Source organism: Rhinatrema bivittatum, chromosome 4 (genome assembly GCF_901001135.1).
Source record: "Rhinatrema bivittatum chromosome 4, aRhiBiv1.1, whole genome shotgun sequence".
Classification (NCBI taxonomy): domain Eukaryota; kingdom Metazoa; phylum Chordata; class Amphibia; order Gymnophiona; family Rhinatrematidae; genus Rhinatrema; species Rhinatrema bivittatum.
This window is the reverse complement of record NC_042618.1, coordinates 427,283,406-427,304,135: the sequence shown is the minus strand read 5'-3', so window position 1 is coordinate 427,304,135 and position 20,730 is coordinate 427,283,406. Positions and strand designations below refer to the sequence as shown.

The 20,730-nt window shown below is 42.0% G+C and overlaps 1 protein-coding gene across 4 annotated transcripts in view; it reads left to right on the top strand.

Moving 5' to 3' along the window:
- Positions 1 to 20,730, top strand: part of TATDN2 (TatD DNase domain containing 2) — a 57,531-nt gene that overhangs the window by 23,312 nt on the left and 13,489 nt on the right. For all 4 annotated transcript variants that reach the window (XM_029601434.1, XM_029601433.1, XM_029601435.1 and 1 more), the window contains exons 4-5: positions 1,463 to 2,317; positions 4,202 to 4,329. In XM_029601434.1, coding sequence (XP_029457294.1) covers positions 1,463 to 2,317; positions 4,202 to 4,329 — 983 coding nt within the window. The remainder of the gene's footprint in view (positions 1 to 1,462; positions 2,318 to 4,201; positions 4,330 to 20,730) is intronic.

The following is a 20,730-nucleotide window of genomic DNA, read 5'->3' as shown; positions in this document are numbered from 1 at the left end:
AGGATGATTTTGGAGTTGTCCTGCAAAGAGCCCCCTTTAGAGATTTCTTAATGGTGTGATCAGGATTCGGACAGCACCTTCCTTCCTCCCAAAGGCGGTTTCTACCTTTCGTTTGAATCAGTCTGTTTGCTTTTGTTCAGTAGACATACCGATGAGGCAAATTTTAGATTACTGTACCGTTTGGATGTGCTTTTGTAGTATCTCAAGGTAATGAATGCTTTCAGAAAATTGGTTCATCTTTTTGTGTTATAGGGTGGAGTTTGAATGGTGAAACAGCATCAAAGGCTTTGATAGCTTGTTGGATTAAAGAAGTGATTACGATGGTATATGTGGATTGTGGTATGTCCTTACCTAACCAGGTCTGGGCAGATTCTACTAGAGCTTAAGTAGTGTCCTGGGTAGAGCTACATTTTGGCTCTCCAATGGAAATCTGTAAAGTGGCGACTTGGTCTTCCTTGCATTATAGATTGAATGTAGAGGCCAAACAGGAACCTGTTCGCTGATGAGGTATTGAGAATAGGTTTGGCAGCAACTCGTCCTATTCAGGAGTATCTTGGGTACATCCTATTCATCTAGACTGGTTTGACTGCATGAAGAGGAAAGAGAAATTTAGGTCTTACCTATTTGTTTCCTTAAGTCCAGTCCCAGAATCCTCCCTGTGCAGCCAAACTCCTGTCGTCTTTATTTCAGTACAAGAAGAGCTATTATGCTGTTACATTGACAGAAAAAAAATTTGAACTTCTTGCTGCTGGTTGAAAAGGTCAACAGAGTTGTAACTTCAGGTATGTTTCTTATAGGGCTGCTCATATAGTTCTTGCTGTTATTTCCATTTCAGATTGGGTTTCTTGCTCTTGGAAGCTCTGTTTTCTAAAACAAAAAAAAAAAGGAATGAGAGAGAACTTTTGTTATAAGACTTTTATATTGTCCTCAGCTTGTTACAGGTGATACTGGCAGGCTGAAGTCAGCATGGATGCATAAAAGTGATAGCGCACCTGTTTATCTCTGTCTCAATCTGGTCAGGATTTATAACTCATTCATCTAGACTAGTCTGATTTGATGCAAAGAGGAAATTATCAGGTAAGACCCAATTTCTCCTTTTTCTATTTTGCCATTCAGCTGAGGTAGTGCATCAAATGTGTATTTCCATGGGGGAGTGGAATTGTAAAAGAAAAATTTTAGGGCAACTTAAACATTGACTAATCTCTTTAGAGATTTTAAGAGGTGGCTCTAGTAGCCCCAGCTACTTGGAGTTTGTTCAATTGATTTTATGTATATAATATATGCCAGGGGAATTATTACAATATGGAGTTGCACGTTTTGTATTCTCTCTGTATTGAGATTTCCGAGCTTTGTTGAAATTGTAATCCTCCTTTTCAGATCTTTTCTTGCTAATACTCCTGCACTAAGTGCTTGTATTTTTATTTTTTTTTAAATTTGCCTTTTTATCTCTTGTTTTAAACAGAAAGCTGTGGTTGAGAGAGACCCATCAGTTGGAAGTGACTTTTCAGATGTAGAAGATTTGGAACCCCTAATCAAATTCTCTCAGGATGAACTACTTCCATCTTCCTGGTCAGAACAAGATGTTGCATGTCTCCCATCTGACTACATCATGTACCCTTCTCATTTATATCGCAGTCCCTGGTGTGATTATTCCAGGTCCTGGACTAGTACCCCATGTACTGATGGCAGCAAGTTCAAACGAAGTGGGTCGGGCAGCAGTTACATTTCCGAAAACTCTGTGTTTGAAGCAGTTTCTTCCTTAAGTACATCAAAAAATTTTGATACAGCAGGTGAAGATGGGTGTTACCACTCGGGTTCCTTTGATTCTTGGATCCACGAGGAAAAGAGAACATTTGAGGAGGTGGAACTAGACACTTCGTACAGGGCACAGATGTCCGATTTCCTTCCTGATCAGTTTGTCCAGGAGCAGTTGCCCATTGAACGCCAAAGGCGGCCGCCGGAAGGATTCATTGACACCCACTGCCATCTAGATATGCTGTACGCCAAGCTGTCTTTTAAAGGAACATTTGCAAAGTTTCGGCAGGAGTATGACAGCACATTCCCGAAAGAGTTTCAGGGCTGTATAGCGGATTTCTGCAATCCTCACACGCTGAAGGATTTCCTTTGGAATGACTTGCTGGGAGAAGACCTGGTTTGGGGCGCATTTGGTTGCCATCCACATTTTGCGCGTTACTACACAGAAGGTCAAAAGCGAGACCTCTTGTATGCACTAAGGCACCCCAAAGCTGTTGCATTTGGGGAAATGGGGTTGGATTACTCTCACAAATGCACCACCGAGGTCTCCAAACAGCACAAGGTAAGGCTCCAAAAATTCAGGGCCATCGGGTTCAACTTCTTTTGGATCCAGCTGCTTTCTGATTCTGATCCAGCCTAGGTAGAAGAGGCCACAGCCTAATCACTCTTTATGTAGATTTTTTAAATCACCTTTTCTACTTTAGAATTTAAGACAACTTGCAAAAACTACAAAAATATACCATCTTCTTAGAACAGTAAATACAATCTTACACACACCGCATATTCATAATATTTAGTAGTTCGTACTTGTATAAGTGTAAAACAGGAGCTCAGTTATCTCTCCATTAGAACATCACCTTTAAATACAACCCGTAACAGTATTTAAAAGTGAATGCTGAACCAGCATAAAATAAAAAAATAATTTTTTCCCTGTTCAACTTAAATCCTTCTCAGCAATCCCACCCTTTTTCACTATCTAGTCTTTCACATTGGGTGAATGTTTGTTTTCCCTCATTAACTTAGTTGACCTTGGCTCTACATTCCATAGCTGTATTATATTCGTTTTAACTGTGTGAAGCGTGGGTTTTTTGTTTTTTTTTTTATTAAACTTAGCAAGTTTGCTGGCATGTGGCTACTTACACAAGGCAATAAGGAGAGTCAAAGTATGAATGCAGCAACAGGAGCATTCAATTCCAATTTAAAGCTTATTTTCCCTCAGTTCAAAATTTTTAAAGAATTTTAGCAAAGACACAACGGCATTAGAAGCATAGTTGCAGAGAAGACCTTCATAACACCCGTACGTGCAGAATGATTTCTAACATGAAATGCCCGGGTCATATTTAATCATTGGTCCATCTTTTATATAAAAGTATCCTTCTGTTATGTGTGTGTGTGTGTGTGTTTTTAACTTTTTAGAATGCAAGATAAAATTAATTCAATTTAATCAGACAACTTCCCTCTTTTATCAGAAGTACCAGCAGCAACAGCAGTGCACGTTCCCGACCATATTTTTCACTCCGTGGCTGTCTCAGGGATGCACGTCAAAGGATGTCAGTGTCTTTTTCTTTAACATCAAAGGAAACAATCAGTTTAAACAAAAGAATGCACACTTACAAATTTTTGCATGGGACAATACGCTTATTACATTTGGACAAGAATTGCTTCATCTCAAAGGTTCAAAATGGCCACGCAACGCGGTGGAATACAACCAATAACGTTATATTGGGAACGAGCACTGCTCTTGCTGCTGCCACCGCTGGCATTTCTGATAAATAAGGGAAGTTGTCTGATTAAATGTAATTAAATTATCTTGCATTCTAAAACATTAAAACATAACAGAGGGATATTTTTGTATAAATGATGGACCAATGATTAAATATGACCCGGGCATTTCATGTTAGAAATCATTCTGCACATACAGGTGTTATGAAGGTCCTCTCTGCAACTATGCTTCTAATGCCATTGTGTCTTTGCTAAAATTCTTTAAAAATTTTGAACTGTGGGAAAATAAGCTTTAAATTGGAATTGAATAATGCTCCTTTTGGTGATGTGGCTACTTAAAGCAGGAGCTCTTGAGTTACCTCAGGCTTGTATAATTGTATGAGTATCCTTTTTCAGATGGCAGTTGGAGGATTTTTAGAAGAAGAGGGGACTTAAATCAGGCATATAACGATGGTAAACAGTTGCCCCAGTTGAGGCTTACAAACCCAGTTTATTTTCCAGGTGGACGTACTGGGTTGCATTTGTGCTGTTGCTATAGTGACAGTTCCTTATATCTGTTGGCTCTGTTAGTTCCTGACACAAGGTCCAAGGCCAGCCAGAGCTGCAGTAACAAGAAGAGAACATGCAGGGCCCTTCAAAACATTAGACCGGGTTTGTGGTGTGCTTTTTGTTTTGGGGTTTGTTTTTTTTTCTTTTAAATTTGGTTTCTTGTTTGTAATCCCAGGTGTTTGAACAACAACTGCAATTGGGCGTGGCTCTGAAGAAACCCTTGGTAATACACTGCAGAGATGCAGATAAAGACTTGCTGGAGATTATGAAAAAGTATGTGCCACGAGATTACAAGATACACAGGTAACGACCATTGAACATCCTCTGTTCAGCAGCATTCTAGTCATAGCCCATTAAATTAAAAGGGCAGTTATTCCCTCTGTAAGCCTAAGAGACAGGGAGCCACTGAAGTTTTGAGTGCTGGTGTGATATGGTTTTGCTTATGGGACAGCTGAAGAGGTGAGAAACACTGTTCTAAATGAAGAAAAGCTGAGAAATTTGGGCCTTGGTGAGGTCATGGTAGAGGTGCAGAAATGAAAATATGAATTAGGATATTAGAAACAAGAAAGTGGCAAACGTAAGCATTCCTCTTCATCCAGTCAGACCATTCCAGGTGAATGGGTTATGTCCCCTGACCAGCAGATGGAGACAGAGATTAATAGGTTCACTGACCTCGCCCCTGACACAATCATGCTGACTTTAGCCTGCCAGTATTCTGTCTCCAGCAAATAGTAGGTAAAGGGGCATGTGTGCTGTGGCTGCCCAGGGAAGGCAGTGCTGCAACCGCATTGGTGGCTAGCTTGGGACCTTGTGGGGGGAGGGGGGGATGGAAGAGAGTTGGGGGGTGGCCTCCTTTTAGCTGCGGCAGTTCAGGAAAACATAGGGACAGCTGAAGGGCCATCTAGGTTACAGCCAGCATTGGTCCCTACCCCGGTGGATACTTCCTCCTTTGCTTGGGCTGCCAGATCAAAGGAATTTATAAAGTGCATGAATGCAGTTTATAAATGCAGTCTAACATTTATGCAGTCTAACATTTAGGAAAAGACTAAAAACTTGGCTTTTCAAAAAAGCATTTCCAAGCCTTGAATAATTCCTCCATTAAATAGCACAAACTCTTATCCAATAACTGGACCAAATACAATTCAATCAACCTTAAATTGACAATCATCAATACCTGCTGAACTTTTATCATAACACTGTCGTATTTATGCATTTGGTTATTTATGTTCCGTTCCATAGTGAGGTATTGCCACAGTTTCTCACATATTCTTATTTACTCACTATGCTACTCTATTACATTAATAGACTGAAATGTTAATATTGCTCTGTGCAATCTCTCCCCTTTTCCAGCTCCAAGTTGATTTCCCTGATTTATTGTAACTTTCTCAATTCCTTTATCTGATTCACGATATTTAAAGTTCAAGGTTCTTTTTGAGAACATTGTTTTACGTTATGTTATGTTTTACACACTTTGTTAATTGTAAACCGGGTTGATGTGATGCCTGTCATGAAACTCGGTATAACAAAAAAAAATAAATAAATAAAATAAATAAATTATGGAACATAGTTCAGTCCCAAGGGCAACTCCAGGCTTTTACCTCTACATATTTGCTAAAGGAATCAAATTGGCCATGGTGGGAATTGTGGCTTCAGTGTTTTGAGTTAGAGCCTCCATCTTTGGCTTCCTATGTGGCAAGAGTCTGCAGCCAGACCTAAAAAAGCCAGTTTTCAGGAGCGGCTTTTTTTTTTTCTCTCCAGGTGTTGCCTTTTTTTCAGCTAATTCTGGGAGTCTTGCTGTAGACCAGGGGTCAGGAACCTTTTTGGCTGAGAGAGCTATGAACGCCACATATTTTAAAATGTAATTCCATGAGAGCCATACAATATGTTTAAAACTAAATACAAGTAAATGTGTGCATTTTATGTAAGATCACACTTTTAAAGTACAATAAGTCTCTGAAAATATTACACCAGGCCTTAAGACACCAATACATCTCCTATTAGGAAAACGGACCAAGTCAGGCTGCTATAGAGTCCTACACAGAAACTACACGCCAGCAGAAAACCTCACCTGAATCACGTGCTGACCCTCACCTAACATAGAATAAAGAGACCAAAACGCATAACAAGAAGCATACACTGTATGCAGTGTAACAAAGGAAAAAAGAAACATCACCCATCCTTATAAAACAAATCAAGAAATATAAAATCATCAGCAGTAAAACTGTACTAACAAAAAGAACATATTTCGAAACAGCTGATGAGTGGAATATCCAATAATTAAAAACTCATAGAAAAAATTTCCAGATACCAACAAAATATGACAAAATAGCAGACACAAAGACCCAGTAATGAAAAATAAGGATACAAACAATTGTTTGCTCTGCATACCTGGGAACGTTTGATATCCAGGTGTCCTGAGATTGTTCTGAATTAGCAGGAGGAGGGGTGGTTTGCTTGGAACTTTCTCCTCTGTCACATACCAGCGCGCTCTCTCACACTGGCTCTCAATTTCACACCTATACACACATGCTCTCAGTCACTCACATATACACATGCTTTTTCTCTCTCACTTATATAGGCTCTTAATTACACATTTACACACATGCTGTCTATCTTTTCACGCTTACACAGGCTTTCAATCACATAAATACATGCTGTCTTTTTCTCTCACACATACTCTCATTCACATGCTTACAAACATGTCCTCTCTTTCAATCACATACTCACATGCTCCATCACCTAAACCAGCTCTCAATCACACACAGACACACATGCTCTCTCTTACTTATACACACAGGCTCTTACACAAGGCAATCTAATACCCAAGGAGAAACCCTACGGCAAGCGAGCCCTACAGAATCCACCATCCATTGAGAGACCTTCGGTACTATGTAAATAATTACCACAAAGAGACATTACTGCAAAATGTAAATAATCTACCTATGTAAAGCTTATATTCCTTTCTATTCTTGTCTCCTTCATCTCCCAGTTTCAACGACCTTGTTATATTGTAACTTTTTGCCTCTTTTGCACTAGTTAAAAGAACAGTTATTACACACCCCTGTTATTTGTAAACCGGCATGATATGATTGTATCATGAATGCCGGTATAGAAAAGCCTTAAATAAATACATACACATGATCTCAATCATACACACATACTCTTTCACACAAACAGGTTTTCAATCACAAACTTACACATACAGGTTCCCAGTCGTAAACTTACATTCATGCTCTCTCTCTCACAGGCAGGCTCTCAATCACAGACAATACTCTCTTTCACATATACAGGCTCTCAATCATTCACATACATGCAATCTCTCACTCACACACAGGATCTCAAACATACATGCTTGCTCGCTCATTCACTCTCTCTCTCCCCCACCCCGGGAACTCGCGGCAGCAGCAGCCTCCTCCCAACGCTAACCTCCTTCATTTTCAGCCCTCGCGGAGGAGGAGTCCCATCAGCCGCGGTTGAAGCTCTTCTTTATTTTCCTCCGAGCCGCGCTGCACAGTCTTCTTTTCGTTGGACCGACGCTGACCACACTAGCGTTGTCTCTTCTTCCTGCATAGGCACCCGATGCTTACCACTTCCGCTTCCAGGCCGCGGGGGGGCGGGAAGAAGAGAGCATGCCGGTGCCGCCGACTCCAGCTATTCTGCCGCTTCCTCTTCCGGGCCGCGGGGAGGGGGGCGGGAAGAAGAGAGCATGCCAGTGCCGCAGACTCCAGCTATTCTGCAGCGTTCCGCCTGGGCTGACAGCATTTTAGGCCCGGGCGGAGGAGGACCGGGGAGCAGCTGGGTCAGCGGGGGACTGGAAAGTGTGGCGACACACTGATTTAGATTTGTCTGCGAGCCAGATGCAGCCATCAAAAGAGCCATATCTGGCTCGCGAGCCATGGGTTCCCGACCCCTGCTGTAGACAGTGGTAGGGACAGAGTTCTGCTCCTGATCTTCCCCCACCCAAGGAGTAAATTTCGAGGGTCATGTTGAGTTGGAAGACGGTGAAGAGGATATGACGATATGACATCACCGAAGTAGATTATCAAGCGAAGCGTGGGCCCCTCTCCCCCAAGAACAATCTTTCCGAATCGCAGACATCGTGTAGATCTGTCACCTGAAAGTGCTTTTGCTAACAAGTTGGTGAACAATCAATGTCGTTAAAGCGAAAATCCTTTGATTTTCAAAAGTATTCCTACCAAAAAGTGGACTCGCTTAAAGTAAGCGGCCTCTCCAACATGGCACAGCAGGAAACTGGCCTTGAAGTGGAGGGTGCTGACAGTGAGAGGCAGCCAACGGGGGAAGAATTGCCGACCAGCGTGGAGATGCAGCAATGGTTTACCGAGCTACAACAAGAGATGCAAAATAACAAACAAGAAATAATGGCTTCGATCGATGAGATGAAAGAAGAAATGGAGTACGGCCGGTGTATTTTTAATATGGAAAACAAAACAGATGCCTTGAGGGAAGAGCGATAAACTTGAAGATCTTGAGAATCACTCGGGAGGCAAACCTTGAGGTTTAGGGGAATTCCCAAACTACCTGAATACCAAAATTGTATGGAGATGGTCAAGCACATTAGTCAATCCATCTTGGCGTCACAGGAACAACAAGAAACATCGCTCTTGCTGGATATACAGATTGAGTGAGTGGGCGCACCGAGCGTTGGGGCAGAAGCCTTGAGACATACTGGTTTGCTACCACAGTTACGCAATCAAAGAGAAAATCGCAATTATCGCTCGGAAGCAAACCTATCTCCCTCAACAATTCGTAAGCTTATAGAAATGCGCAGTGTCACAGAGGTTCTTTGATCAGATAACATACATTACAGATGACTGTTCCCCTTCGGCCTGGGTTTTTCGCTGAAAGGCATTTCGCACCACGTGCTCACCTTGGCAGAAGCATTGGAGATACTACGGGAAGCGGGCTACTCTGATTTTGAAGAGTATACCTGAATTAACGCTTCCAGAAAAACAAAGCTCCATGCTGGCAACGGGTGGACAAAGGAGGATGTCGCCTCCGCAGGAATATAGACCAAGAGCTAACGAGCCAAGAAACTACCTGAAAGACGCTCGGGACAGTAAAGCTATTAGTTTTCTTGCTTAAGCAGCTTGATTGCCTCGTGAGCTTGGGTAGCATAGCATTTACATGACTTTATTTGGGGGATTGCAGTTATTATTTTGGGAGGTATTTTGTTATAAATGAGGGGGGAAGAACTACGGTCACCTGGTGACTTCCTCTGAGAAATGGCGGAAAAGACACGAGGAGTGGTTCTCTCTGCTAGGGGTAAGGGGGGCGGGTTGGGAATTGAATTATTAGAATGCATTACGATTTCCACTGCTACCGATATAATCAGGGAGAGAAACTGGAGGTATCGTAAGTTATATCTCAACTGGACAAGTTGTGGGGGTAGTGGCTTTTATTCTTTGCTTACAGTTAATATCAAAGCATGGGAGTTGGATGAAGTGGGCAGTAGCTCACCTTACACTTTTAAATTAAGGGTTATGACCTCTCTCAATATATTATCCCTTAATGTAAAGGGATTTAACTCTTTCTGTAAAAGGCACTTATTTTTCTGAGATTTAAAATCTCAGCAGGTCCCCATTGTGTTGGTGCAAGAAACCCATTTAAGGTGAAGGTATAAACGCCTGATGCGGTCCATCATAATATTGGATGGCTGGTCATAAGGAAGCAAAGTACTCTGGAGTGGGAGTCCTTTTTAGGAAGGATATATTGTTTAAAATGTTGACGAGTGTATTAGACCCTGGGGAAAGAGATATCATTTTGGTGCTTTCTATAGGAAGGGTAAAATACACTTTAGTAAATTTATATCCAGGAGTTTTTTCCCAGAAATTGAGAGATCTGATAGAGAAGCATGCCCAGGGCCATTTATTTGGTGGTGATTTTAATTTAACTATAAAACCACTACTAGATAATTCTGGTAACGCTTCTACCGCAGGAAAAGATTGGTACCTATTAAAAACTTTTATTTCTGGCTAAGGGTAACTGATATATGGAGATCGTGGTACCCAAAGTGCAGGAGCTACTCTTTTTTTTTTTTTTTCCTAGAGCGCACAATTCATACGCGAGGATCGATTTATTTTTAGTGGACAAGGGTTGTGCTACTAGTATTTCTAATATAGATTTTAATCCTATCTCATGGATTGAGCATGATTTTCAATATAATTATTATATACTGTTCTGAATGGTCAATATAATTTATTTTCTCAATTAAATTTTAACACAGAGGGCAGCAATACTGGAGATTAAATGACAGCCTCTGAGGATGAAAAATATAATCAACAAGTTAAAAAAAAAAAAAAGAAATTATATAGAACTGAATGACACAGGAGAGAACACCCCTTCGGTAGTGTGGAAATGCTTGAAGGCAGTAATCTGTGGTAAACTAGTTGCGAGAGCAGTACATGTGAAAAAAAATAAGGGAAAGAACAGAATATCACACACAGCCTGACTTGAACACTCGCACAAGAGTACACTCTCCAGCAAGACCCTCAAGCAACTTGATGAACATAAACAGAAAGCTGATTTAGATGCAGCTTTGGTTGCTCATCTAGAACTTTTGAGACAGGTACACTTCGAGGGTGGAAACAGTCGGGAGAATATTGCCAATAAATTAATGAAAAGAACCCAAAATAATATCGTAAAAATTAAAGATGAAAAAGGGAACATGCTAACCCGGTGCTCAGATATTTGACAGCGCTTCCTACATTTATGTATGGAATTATACAGTGCTGACCCTAATATAGAGCAAGGGAAAATTGAAAATTACTTGAAAGATACCTCATTTGCCTCAATTATCCAATATCCAAAAGGAAATATTGGAAAAGGAAATTACTCAGGCAGAAGTCTAGGCCATAAAAAATTTGAAAATAAGGAAATCACCGGGTCTAGACGGGTATAAGGCAAGATTTTATAAGCTGTATGCGGACCTTCTAGCTCCCCTATTGGTGAAGGTGTTTAACTCTCTTTAAGAATAGGGGGAACAATATCTCAGAACTCTAATATGGCAGAAATCACTATATTAGCGAAACCAGGAGAGACCCGGCTTTATGCGGCTCATGTTGCCCAATATCCCTTATCAATCTAGATATGAAAACTGCTGGCTAAAATATTAGCTAATGGACAGCATGTGAAAAATTGTTCATCTTCACCAATCCAGATTTATCTCACGGCGGACAGCATCCGACAATTGGGCCGATACAGTAAAGCGCGGCCGCGGTTGCGTGGTTTTTAACCTGCTTTGGATGCACGTTTTGAGCGTGTAAGACGGACGCGCGATTCAGTATCGGCTTTTATGCATCCTTAGCGCTTGCCGAAAAAGACGTGTATACCTTTCCGCCTGCCGTATGTATATGATATGTTAATGATCGGATTAGCTATTCCCCCCCCCCCCCCAATACAGTAACGCGCGCCCAAAATATTGCGATTTAACCAGCTTTTTTACCGCGTCTTTAACCTCAATATTTACTGCCTACCCTGACCCTGGCGTTAGTGTGGTGTTCAGTCAGCTTCGGACAAGACAGCGTCATGGATAACATGCATATATTGGCTCTGCTGATCTTTTTCATTCGGTTGGACGTCCGGCTGCCTTGAGCGTCCAGCCGGGCGCTCAAGGCAGCCATGACGTTGGAAGGCAGCGGGGTCTCCAATCATGGACGCCCAGGCGGGAACGTCCATGAACGGAAGCCCCGACCTTGGACGTCCGGACGGGCGCTCAAGGCAGCGTCCATGGACGTTGGAAGGCAGCGTTCCTCTTTCCGGGCTTCCATGCTTGGAGGCCCGGACGTCCTTGCACGTCCTTAAGCGCCCGGACGTGGAAGGTTGGGGGTGGCCTCTGAATAAGGACGTCCGGATGCTCAGGGCAGCGGCCCTGGTGTCCATGCGAGGTCTGTAGAAAAGAACCATCCACTTACCTGGTGGAATGACATTTCGAATGGCAGGTATGGCGCCAGCTCACCCTGGATTCTCTCCGCTCTATACAGTAAAATGCATTGCAAACGCCTACCGCTTCATAGGCGTGCTTTGGACGCTAGTTTGCCGCCGCTTGGATTTGCGTCTCATTTGAATACTGAATCGAGCGGCTTGTGAACCAAAATGTGCACGCGTCAAACAAGCGGGCGCCCGGCACTGCCACACTTTTTCTTACGTGTCGGTACTGTATCGGTCGAATATTTGTAAAACAGCTGACTATCTGATGGGCCGGGGAAAATAAAATTCCCTTCCTACTTCTCTCAATAAATGCTAGCCTTATTCTCTTTTCTGCAATGCGGGCCATGAAATCTGGCAATTATTTCCTTCAGTGGATACAAAAATTATATCAAAACCAGTTGGCTTGTTTAAAAATTTAATGGAGGATTCTCATCTACATTTCCAGTGTGTAGGGCTACCAGGATCTAGCTTAATCCCAAGATAGTGGAGATAGAAATCAGGGAATTTTCCTTTATCTCTCTTTGCAGATGACATTTTATTTACAGTAACTAATCCCAAGGTTTGACTACCTGAAATATGTCTGGAAATAGTGACTTTTAGTGGGGTCTCTGGTTTCAGAATTAACTGGGAAAAATCTGAAATACTAAATTTCACAGCACCGGAGGTACTAGTCCAACATTTACGTGCAGCACACTCGTTTTGATGGGCGAATCACCAAATCAAATATTTAGTGGTGTATATTGGAAACAAAAAAAAAACGTTTCAATTGAACTACCCTCCTTTGCTAGATTGGATTTACAAGTATATGGAAGAGTGGAAGAGTGAACTACCATACTTCATGGGTTGGTCGTACAGCTGTGGTAAAAATTATAGTATTGAGACTTCTATATCTGTTTTCAAACAATCCCATATGCGGTTCCCTCAAATACACTGAAGATATGGCAGAAATGCCTGCTTAAATTTATTTGGAAAGGAAAACGTCTGTGGGTGGCCAGGAAGGTTTTATTTTTATCTAAATTACAAGGGGGGGTAGGTGTCCCAAACATTCAGTGGTATCTTACAACGAGCTATTTAAAAGCAGTACTTGACTGGCATCGCTTGAGGAAAAAGAAGCCGTGGGTGGTTCTCGATCAGGCTCTCATTGGCTCTATGCCTATAGGTGCTTTGATATGGCATTCTCGATAGGCATGGTTAAAACTAACAGCTCTTCCCAACTTGGTAGACCACACACTAAAAGTGTGGAATCAGTGGAAGAAACAACTGGTGGGTAAAAGAGAATATTTTGGTAGCACATCCCTATTTCACAATAGATTTTTTTTAGACCTTGTATCCCTGAATCGTCATGTGGGAGGCTTACAGTTGTCATCTTTTTCTCGAGAAATCAGGTAAAAAAAAATGATTTAGAAATGGTTGCCTTTTTTGAAAATTTATGTAAGCAAGCTGACAGTCACAAAAGCTTTGTCAAAGATCTATGCCTTGTTAAATAAAGACCTCAGCATAAACATACACACATTAAATTATGGGAACAAGATGGGGGGGGGGGGGAATAAAGGGAAGGGTTATTTAAAGAAAAAAAAAGGGGGATCGTGTTCTGTTATTAAAACTAGAAAAGAACAGTTATGTTTGAATTTTCAGACTATGAAAGTTTAATAGCTTGGTTTTTGTTATTGGAACTACTATATTTGTATATTCTGAATAGAACTGAAGAGTATACACAAGTATTTGAATATTCTTGGAATCCTTTATTAATGTTGATATTGTGGTGATTTTTATTAACATTTCAATTATTTAAAAAAAAAAAAAAAAGTCAGAAGAAAAGGAACTAGTGGAGTCAGAGGGATTCCTGCTTTTGTTTTTTTTTTAAATCATGGGGACAATATTCTCCAGAAGGGGAGTAGCTGAAAGGCAGAATATAAATTAAATAAAAAAATAATTCCCCTGGCCACAATTTGCCCCAGATCAGAGGCCAGTGTCCACAGGGTACATTGCTCCTAGGTTCATGTAGAGATTCCTCCAACAACCACGCCTGAGCACAACACATCAAGCAGAAAACTGGACCTTGTCACATATGTGTGCAGGCCCCTTACCTGCAGTGTTCTACTGGCCACTTCAAATGGCTGCTTCAAGATGGGCGAACTTTTGTCCTACACACCTTTCAAGGCAGCTACACCTTCCCCTGAAATAGTAGACCATTTCATAACCGAACAGACCAGTCCTCCAACCTTTGGAAATTTCCTAGCGTGTAGCCAGATGGACTCAGGACCAGTGGGCATTGTGCTCCTCTGCTAGCAGATGGGAGACAGTCAGATTTCAAAGCTGATGTCACTCTAGATATACCCCTGCAGTGACCTCAGCTCCTCAGTATCTCTGTCTCCTAGCAGATGTGGACACTATCCCACACACTAGCACAGTGTTGGGAAAATTACAGCAAGAAGACACAAAATTATCTTAAAGAAGATTGAACCCCGCTGTCCTGTGGTGATACCTAAGGGTCCCTCCCCCTGTTGAGAATTCCTGAGGTGATCCCTGATATTCCTCAGAGGTGTGCCTTGGTCTGGTAGCCGGTTCCCAGTGTGGACTTAGCCCCTAGAGTGGCTGAAAGGCAGCAGGTGCATAACAGAGTGCGGCGGTGAAGGTAAAACCCTCTTTCCCCCCCCCCCCCCCCCCCTCCCAGCTGGAGACCGTCCGGCACACGATCGGTAAGCACCGAGACCAGGTAAGAAGAAAACTTTAAATTTCAGGTCTCCAGAGCTCTCGGATTGCCGTACCGATTCCTTTCTTCCGGCAAGGTTAAAAGGGAGCACTGATCGGATTGAGCAGCCCCTATGGAACCTCAGTATAGTATTGGACTTTTTAGCAGGGCCTTCCTTTCGGCCGCTGCGCAGTCAGTCTCTACACCTGTTAATGCTGAAGACTGTATTCTTGGTGGTGATATGTTCGGCTCTTTGCATCTCTGAACTGCAGGCGCTGTCATGTCGGGAGCTGTTCCTCTGGTTTACTCCAGGAACGTTACAGCTCCGCACCGTTCTTTTCTTCTTACCAAAGGTAGTCTCGGAGTTTCACCTGAACCAGTCCATTTCCTTACCGTCCCTTGATAGATGCAAGGACATGGAAGACTACCGCCTCCTACGCCACTTAAATGTCATTAGCTTGTTAGTACGGTATCTGGAATGTTCAGAACTGGTGCACAAGCCTGATCGCTCGTTTGTTCTTCATGGCGAAAGGAAACAAGGCGAAGCGGCTTTGCGAGCTACTAGAGCTCGCTGGATCAAGGAAGTGATCATGGGAGCTAATGTAGAGGCAGGGAACCCTTTATACCTTCAGGTTAAAGCTCATTCCGCTAGGGCCTAGGCAGTATCCCGGGCGGAAGCTAAGCTACTGTTTCCCGTAGACATCTGTTGAGCAGCGATGTGGTCCTCCTTACATGCCTTCTTCAGGTTCTATCGCCTGGTTGTCCAGGCCAGAGAGGACGCAACCTTTGCAAGGGCGGTGCTAACCGGACCGCGGGCAGCCTTCCCACCCTGTTCAGGAGTAGCTTTTGTACATCCCATTGGTCCTGAGTCCATCTGGCTACATGCTAGGAAACGGAGAAATTACTTACCTGATAATTTTGTTTTCCTTAGTGTAGACAGATGGACTCGGCATACCACTCAAGGCTGCCCATGAGGTGAATATCGATTCCAAGAAGTTACAGATAAGCTGTTGCCCTATCCCTAGATCAGGGCATCAATTATATTGCTGGGATTCAGTGTTTGTTTGGTTGAGTACAGTTACGGTCACCATTTTTTTTTAATCAAGTTGTTTAATCAAGTTAAGTTTTATCCAAATTTTGTTCAAGTTTTTCAATAGTAGGTCCGCAATGGCTTTTGAAGAGAGTACTGAAGGGCTGAGGTCACTGCAGGGGTATATCTAAGATGATGTCCGCTTTGAAACCTGATTCCATCTCCCATCTGCTAGCAGAAGAGCACATAACCCACTGATCCTGAGTCCAGCCCTAGATGCCCAAAGCTGACCCCTACCTTGCTCCCATGTTTATCCTGCCACTCCCCTCCCTTTAGCTTCCCCATTGCAAGCTTTAAAAAAGCAATTTGAGGGCTGAGAGTATTGCCAGTCAATCCTTCTCCCCCCACAACCCGCTCCAGTGTTCCCAATTTATCCAAAAACTATGGTGCTCTTCAGGTCTCCCCTCTCCCACCTAATGGCCACTCCACTTTTTCCCTTCCAAACCCATTTTGGTATCTTAAATGACTGTATTTCTTCAGCTCTGATTGTGGTTGCATCCTACTTCAATCCGGGCCTGGCATAGCATTAGGCGTTTATCCCATTGAATATCCAGGACACGTTATCTTAGCCGGATAACTTGTCCACTAAACAGCTACTGAATATGGACCTCCCTATTTTTATATTGCTTCCCAACTTCAGTCACTGCAGCAACAATGCTCAGCTGGGGGCTCCTTCCAGAACCCTGTGATCAATAGGTGTTGCTTTTGTGCAGTGATAAACTCCCTTCCTCCAGGGGCTGTGAATGCTGCTCCCACAGTATCCCTGGCCAACTTGTGGAGTGGAAAACCTGATTTGGAAATTGCATTTGGGTCTCTCTGTATAGCAGTGCACAGCATTGGGTCAACCCCAGTTTGCCAGATCTGTGTCTCCATTCTGTGTGCAGTTTTATATGTGTGCTAATTTGCACATCATTTGTACTATTAAAAACATTACGCAGGCTATTAGTTTAGCTTATACCAGTTGAACTGTGTGTGTTTGAATATTTTTACTTTATTTAAGAATTTCTAAACCATGTATCAACTTTACTAGGCAGAATATCATTCATAATTTAAACAAGCAACACCACAATAATAAAAATGATAAAACAAATATTTGGATAGTTAAAATATGGCTAAAAACATACATAAAAAAATTGAAACACATCACTATACCTCTTAATAAATATAAATAACACATAAGTTGCGATACCGCTTGCTCATCGTTGGCAGTCAGTATAATGAATTAATATCTCCAAGGACATGGCAGGACCCCTGACTCAGTGTCAAAGCATCAAAGGCTCCAGCCTGTTGGAATTAACCTTTATCATTTTGTGAAATTTCAGTAGTGATTGTTTTTCCTTTAATTACTCCTGGAAGGTGTGTTCCCCAACATAGATCCTTGAACACTCAAAAGCTGTTCGCAAAACTTGTCAAGCCTGATTTGTTTAAATGATTGTGCACATAATAAGCCTTGGGATGCAGATCTCAGACTTTGCATTGGCTGATAAATTTTAATGCTGCATAGGTGGAAGGCACTTGGTAGCCAGTGCAATTTAGATAGCATTGATGAGATGTGCTCTCGAATTGAGGTCCTAGTAATGGTTCATGCAGCAGTATTTTGAAGTGTTTGTGGCAATCCAACATAATAGTCAAGCGATGAAATTACTGGAGTACACAACTTTTAAAATGAGTCTAACTGAAAGGGCACAATATCCGGAGCTTAAAAAATGCATTCTTAACCATCTTTCTCACTTGAGTGCAGAGAGTTAGCATAGTGTCCATAAGTATCGCTAAATTATTAATTTATCTAGATATTGCTATCCGTACTCCAAAAAAAATTAGGAACATCTGATGTAAGAGATAAAATTTGTCTTATCCATGTTTAATAAGAGTTTTCCTAGCGTGTAGCCAGGAGGACTCAGGACCAATGGGAATTGTGCTCTCCTGATAGCAGATGGGAGACTGAGTCAGATTTCAAAGCTGATATCAGCCTACATATACCCGTGCAACATGCTTAGCTCTTCAGTATTTCTCAGTCTCCCATAGCAGATGCGGACACTATCCAAAAGAGAATAGTGTAACATTTATTTATTTAAAAACTTTTCTATACCATTGCTAAGTTAAATACCATCGCAACGGTTTACATGTAGGCACATATTTAATGAAGGTAAAAGCGTACTATAGTACATTCTAACAGGTGCCGTTAAAGGTTTGGTTACAATATATCATTAGACAGAGACATTTAGCGAAGAAGTTCATGACCAGTTGTACCAAGGTACTTACACGGGTAGTTTTATCACACATAGTATTATAGTTATGTTTGTTGTGGTGTAGAGTTCATAGACTAATCTATTGTAAAGTTCTACGTACTGTGTGTCTGTGCCTTTCTGTCTTTTCCTGAATAATTTCTCTCTATTCTTTCGTCTCTTTGTAAAATGCTTGTTTAAAAACATGGCTTTTTAAACTTTTCTTGAATGTCTTTAGATCACTTTGTAGTCTGATCTCTGGAGGCATTGTGTTCCAGATTATGGGTCCTGCTAGTGATAGGGCTCTCTCCCTCACTTGGGTCAGTCTTGCTGTTTTAACTGATGGAATGGTTAGGAGTGCTTTATTTGCTGATCGGAGGTTCCTATGTGGAGTGTGTACCCGTAATGCTGTGTTTAGCTAATCTGATTTCTCGTCATAAATTAGTTTGTGAATGATACATAGGGTTTTGTATTTAATTCTGTGTTCAATTGGTAGCCAATGTAACTCTGCTAGGGTTTGTTATATGGTCCCTCCTTCTTTTTCCGGTTAGTATTCTTGCTGCAGTGGTCTTAATGTCGTATTAGGTAGTCCTAGCATAAGGGCTTTGCAGTAGTCTGTGCTGGAGAAAATTAGTGCCTGTAGTATTGTTCAGAAGTCATTTTGAGTTAGTAGTGGTTTAAGTTTTCTGAGTACCATGAGCTTTGCATAACCTTCCTTTTACTTTTAGTGATTTGTGTTTCAGATTGATTTCAGGGTCTATAATTATTCCCAGGTTACGTACTTTTCCAGTTAGTTCAATTTTCTGGTTGTCTGAGAATTATTGAGGTTTGACTGATTTCAGAATTTTTTCGTTCTAAGTGTAGAAATTCTGTTTTATCAATATTAATTACAAGTTCCATTTGTGTCAGTAGTTTTATAATGCTTAGGTACATGTTGGCTAGGTTTAATGTTTCCTCTAAAGTGTCATCTATGGGTAGAATTAGTTGGATGTCGTCGGAGTAAATGTAGTGGATAATTCCTAGTCTTGCAAGTAGGTGGCATAATGGCAGCATGTATATGTTAAAAAGGGTCGCAGATAGTGCTGATCCCTGTGGAACTCCTGTTTTGAGATTAATTTTTTCTGATACTGTGTTGTTGATCTGAACTTGGAAAAACCTGTTTTTTTTAGATATGAACTGAACCATTTTAATGTTTGGCCGTGTAATCCGATTTCTTCCAGTCTATTTAGTAGTATTTTATGGTTTACTGTGACAAAGGCTGCCGATAGGTCAAGCATTAGTAGAATATAGTGTTTACCACTATCAAAGCCTCTCAGAATGTTATCTGATAGAGAGAGAAGAGTCTCAGTGCTGTAGTGTTTTCGAAAACCGTGTTGAGATGGGTACAGTATGTTATTGTTATCCAGGTGTTCAGCTAGCTGTTTCTGTACTGTTTTTTCGATTAGTTTAGCTATTAAAGGAAGATTTGATACTGGTCTGTAGTTGTTTAGGATAAGGGGATCACTGGGTTTTTTTCTTAATTATTGGTTTTATTATTGCTCCTTTCAGTATATCTGGCATTGTTCCTTCTTTTGGGATAGGTTTATGATTTTAGTCAGCGTATGGGCGACTGTTAGCTGATTTCTTCAGTTCAATTGTAGGTATTGTTAATTTTGTGTGGGGCGGGGTTTACATTTTTTAGCATCTGTTCCACTTCCATTTCAGATATCTCAGTGAAGATATCCATGGGTTGACATCCCTTTTTTGCATTTTAATTTCTTGGTTGGCAGTGTTTGGAAGTTTGTCTCTTAATTTCGTGATTTTTGTCACTGAAAAATTTGGCAATTTCATTACATTTTGTTTCTGGTAGGTTTTGTATTCCTGTTTGTCACTGGTTAGGTTTGAAACTTTTGAGAATAGTGCTCTTGGATTATTTGCAAATTTTTCTATTTTATTGCTGAAATATTCTCTCTTAACATTGAGTATTATCTCAATTTACAAGAGAGAAAAAAAATTTACCTTAAGAGAGCCCCGCTTCTCCTGCATTGAAACCTAATGGTCCCTCCCGCAATCAAGACTTTCCTGAGGTCGATTCAATATCCCTCAGAGGTGAGCCTTAGTCCACAGGCCGATACCCAGTGTGGACGTTGCCCCCGGGTGGCTGAAAGGCAGCGGGTGCAGATTCGAGTGCGGGGTGAAGGTATTTCCCTCTTCCCCCGCAGCTGGAAACCACCTGGCACACAACTGGTAAGCGCCGAGACCAGGTAAGGTAGAAACCTTTTCTTCTAAGTCTCCGGTCTCCAAGGCTCGAACAGCCGTACCGACCTTCCTCCAAGGTTGAAATCGGGTTGAGCAGCATCCCTCAGGCTAGGCCCCGATCTGGTGCGAGGGTCCACACATGTGGAGGTCCTCCGGCGGGTCGCTATCTTGTCACCGGGGTCGTCTGCACCATCTTCTCCCCTCGCCGTCGGTACACGCGGAGCAGGCCAGAGGCCCAAGGTGCCTAACTTGAGCGCGCCCGTAGGGATACACGCTTAACGGTGCGCCCATCTGAGTTGTGCGCACAGCGGAGCGCATAAAATCCGCCACCCTGCACACATAACTTGTGCACACTTACTGCACATAACTCCTGCGCTCTCGATGCACACAACGAAGAGCATCCACGTGCATAACTCTTGTACGGACAAGCTTTTAAGCCCTACACGCGCACAAACAATGGCACCAGCATCCAAGAAGGCCAAGGGACCCTTCCTTTGCCCAGCCTGCCACTT